The following is a 2,878-nucleotide window of genomic DNA, read 5'->3' on the forward strand; positions in this document are numbered from 1 at the left end:
ATGAGGCTTTTATGTTTTGAAACACAAATAGACATCTACGTATAAACCATAAACATTGAATGTCTAGGACACCACACTATTTTTACCTCTGATTGCAGGTCCTTGTCATCTTCTTCTCCACTTAATGGCTACATCTAAAAGGACTGTGTCTAGAACCCAGGTGATCTAATTTACTCCCAAGGCTGGCTTGCTGCCTGCTCGCCTGCCTGCCTGCCTGCCTCCCTCCCATCTTTCCTTCCTTCCTTCCTTCTTTCCTTGCTGGGGATTGAAGCCAGGGCCTTGGACATCCTAAGTACCCATTCTGCCACTTAGCTAAACCACCTGTCTCAAAATAAAAAATTTAAGCTGGGCATGGTGGCGCACGCCTATAATCCCAGCACTTGGGAGGATGAAGCAGCAGGATTGCTGTGAGTTTGAAGCCAGCCTGGGCTACAAAGTGGGTTCAAGGCCAGCCTGATCTGCATAGTGAGAACCTGTCTCAAAAAGAATAAATAAATAAATAAATAAAATTTAAAAGGGCGGGTAACATAGTTTAATAAGAAGGCCCTAGGTTCAATTTCCAGTAACATAAGGAAATAATTCAAAATGGGCAGAGTGATCAACTACAGGTAGACAATTAGAAAAATGCCCTTGTCAGGTTGTTACAAAGACTGGGGATGTGTGAAACATAAATGGACATTTAGAGTGCCAGTCCACTGCTTCATTTAATGACAATGTCTTAAGTATCCAGTATATGTCAGGAAGTATTCAAAGAGACCAATAAACAAAACTGTACTCCAGTATAGGATTCAGACAATAAACACATACGTAATATATATGAAGGGCTAAGAGCTATGATAAGCAGTAAAGTAAAGGAGGAGTAAAGAATGTTGGGGCTACATCTGAGATATCAGTTAGTAAACGTTTGACTGAGAAAATTTCGAGCTGAATGAAGCAACCTAGGCATTGGGCAGAACATTTATTCAGCTTCACAGACTAGAAAAACACATTTTCAGACTTTGCTGACTTCACCAAACTGGCCCTTCTCTAAAGTGATGATTAACTAAACATTTCTATTTATTTTATCTTGACTATTTGACCATGTGTAATTGGTCCCGTGATTAGGCAGGTTAAGATTCAGACTACATATAATTTCTCTACTGATCATTAACTAACCCTGTGTTTAGTTATTAACCAAAGACCTGCTCTTTCTCTTGTTCATGTGATCTTTTTAAATATTTCTCCTTGAATCTCAGCTGGATTTTATCTCCTCAAAATGTTAAACATATTATCTCAGATATGATGGCTCACTTAAGCAGCTAAAGACAGGATGCAGCCTAAGCTTTAATTCCCCTTACTCTAACTCCAGCGTGAGGGCTAAGGAGAAAACACCTAAATAAGTAGATAAATAAATAAATCTACCATCCTCAATCAGAAAATGATTAAGTATCACCTTTCTGCTTGGAAAAGGTATACTCTCATAAAAATAAGAGCTACTGGGATGTAGCTCAGTGGTAGAGGGCTTATCTAGCATGTTCAAAGCCCTGGGTTTGACCACAGCACTGAAAACAAAATGAATAAAAAAATAAAGAAAAGAGAAGTAATAAAATCTCAAGACATGTGCCAAGAAAGGAATCTTATAAGGCTATAAAATAATCTCAGCAGAGAACTACAGAATGGAAAGAAAAAAGAAAACAGAACCAAGTGTTTATAAGGTGGAAACTCTCTCACGTGATTGTCCTGCCTTTTCTCTACCTTCTTCTACATTCCTACTGCTCCTGACCAAGTCAATGGTTTGCCAATATATGAGGCATCAGGAAAATACAAATATTGTCTAAAATTCAGGCAACCTGTTGTGAATTCTAGGAGTTAAACATTACTAGAAAGTAAAACTTGAAAAGAAAAAATGAAGCTAGGCATGGTGGTGCATGCCTACAATCCCAGTATTTGGGAGGCTGAGGCAGGAGGATCAGTGAGAGTTCAAGGCCAGCCTGGGCTACAAAGTGAGCTCAAGGATAGTATAGCAAGACCCTAAACTACATAGCGAGACCCTGTCTCAAAAAGATGAAGGAAGGAAGGAAGAAATAAATAAATAAATAAATGCTGGACGTGGTTGCACACACCTGCAATCCCAGCACTCGGGAGGCTGAGGCAGGAAGACTGCCATGCATTTGATGCCACCCTGGGCTATATAAGTGAGATTGAGGCCAGCCTGCACTATATAGTAAGATCCTGCCTTAAAAAAAAAAAAAAAAAGAACAAGACACACTTTAATAAACATATCTGTACACAAAAGGTTAAGAGTTAAAATACCACATCCAGTGTTTGCAGAGTCCTCCATTTGCAGGCAATATTTAGAGGGTGCTGAGAAAGATGATAAGGCTACCTAGGACATCCTTTAGTCATAGGAATGAGTGGAACAAAGAAGTAGAAGACAAAATTTAACTGCACAGTAACTGGTTGAGACTAGCATCATCAAGGAAGACAGGAAATAAGAGTAGTTCTTCTCAATCGTGTACAAAAACAACCTAAGGAGAACCTTTCATAAAGGAATAAAATACAATTAGAATTTGCATGGAAAATCATATTTTCTTAACTTTTGTTTAATATACCTGAGAAATATGACTAAAATACTGCAAAGCTGTCTCCACAGGGCTTTTGAAGAACATCTTCTCCTCAGGTTTCAACTACAAAGAGAATTAAGACACAGTGAGAACATCCACAGTGGAATGAAATAAAATAATTCTTCCATTTTTAAATTTTTTTTTTGGTACCGGGAATCGACTCAGGACCTTGTGCTTGCCAGACAGGCAAGCACTTACACCACTGAGCTGTATCCTCGGCCCTCTTCTATCTTTTTACAATTGCTAGCTGCAAATTTGTTGTTCCTTTTCTTTCT

At 38.7% G+C, this 2,878-nt stretch overlaps 1 protein-coding gene across 1 annotated transcript in view; it reads right to left on the reverse strand.

The window, feature by feature from the left end:
* Nucleotides 1-2,878, reverse strand: part of Rnf212b (ring finger protein 212B) — a gene marked incomplete in the record, with an annotated part of 53,429 nt that overhangs the window by 42,881 nt on the left and 7,670 nt on the right. The window contains 1 exon segment of the mRNA XM_013510437.1: nt 2,592-2,666. Within this exon segment, the coding sequence (XP_013365891.1) occupies nt 2,592-2,666 (75 nt within the window).

This window comes from Chinchilla lanigera, unplaced genomic scaffold (genome assembly GCF_000276665.1).
Source record: "Chinchilla lanigera isolate Chin_1 unplaced genomic scaffold, ChiLan1.0 scaffold00008, whole genome shotgun sequence".
Classification (NCBI taxonomy): domain Eukaryota; kingdom Metazoa; phylum Chordata; class Mammalia; order Rodentia; family Chinchillidae; genus Chinchilla; species Chinchilla lanigera.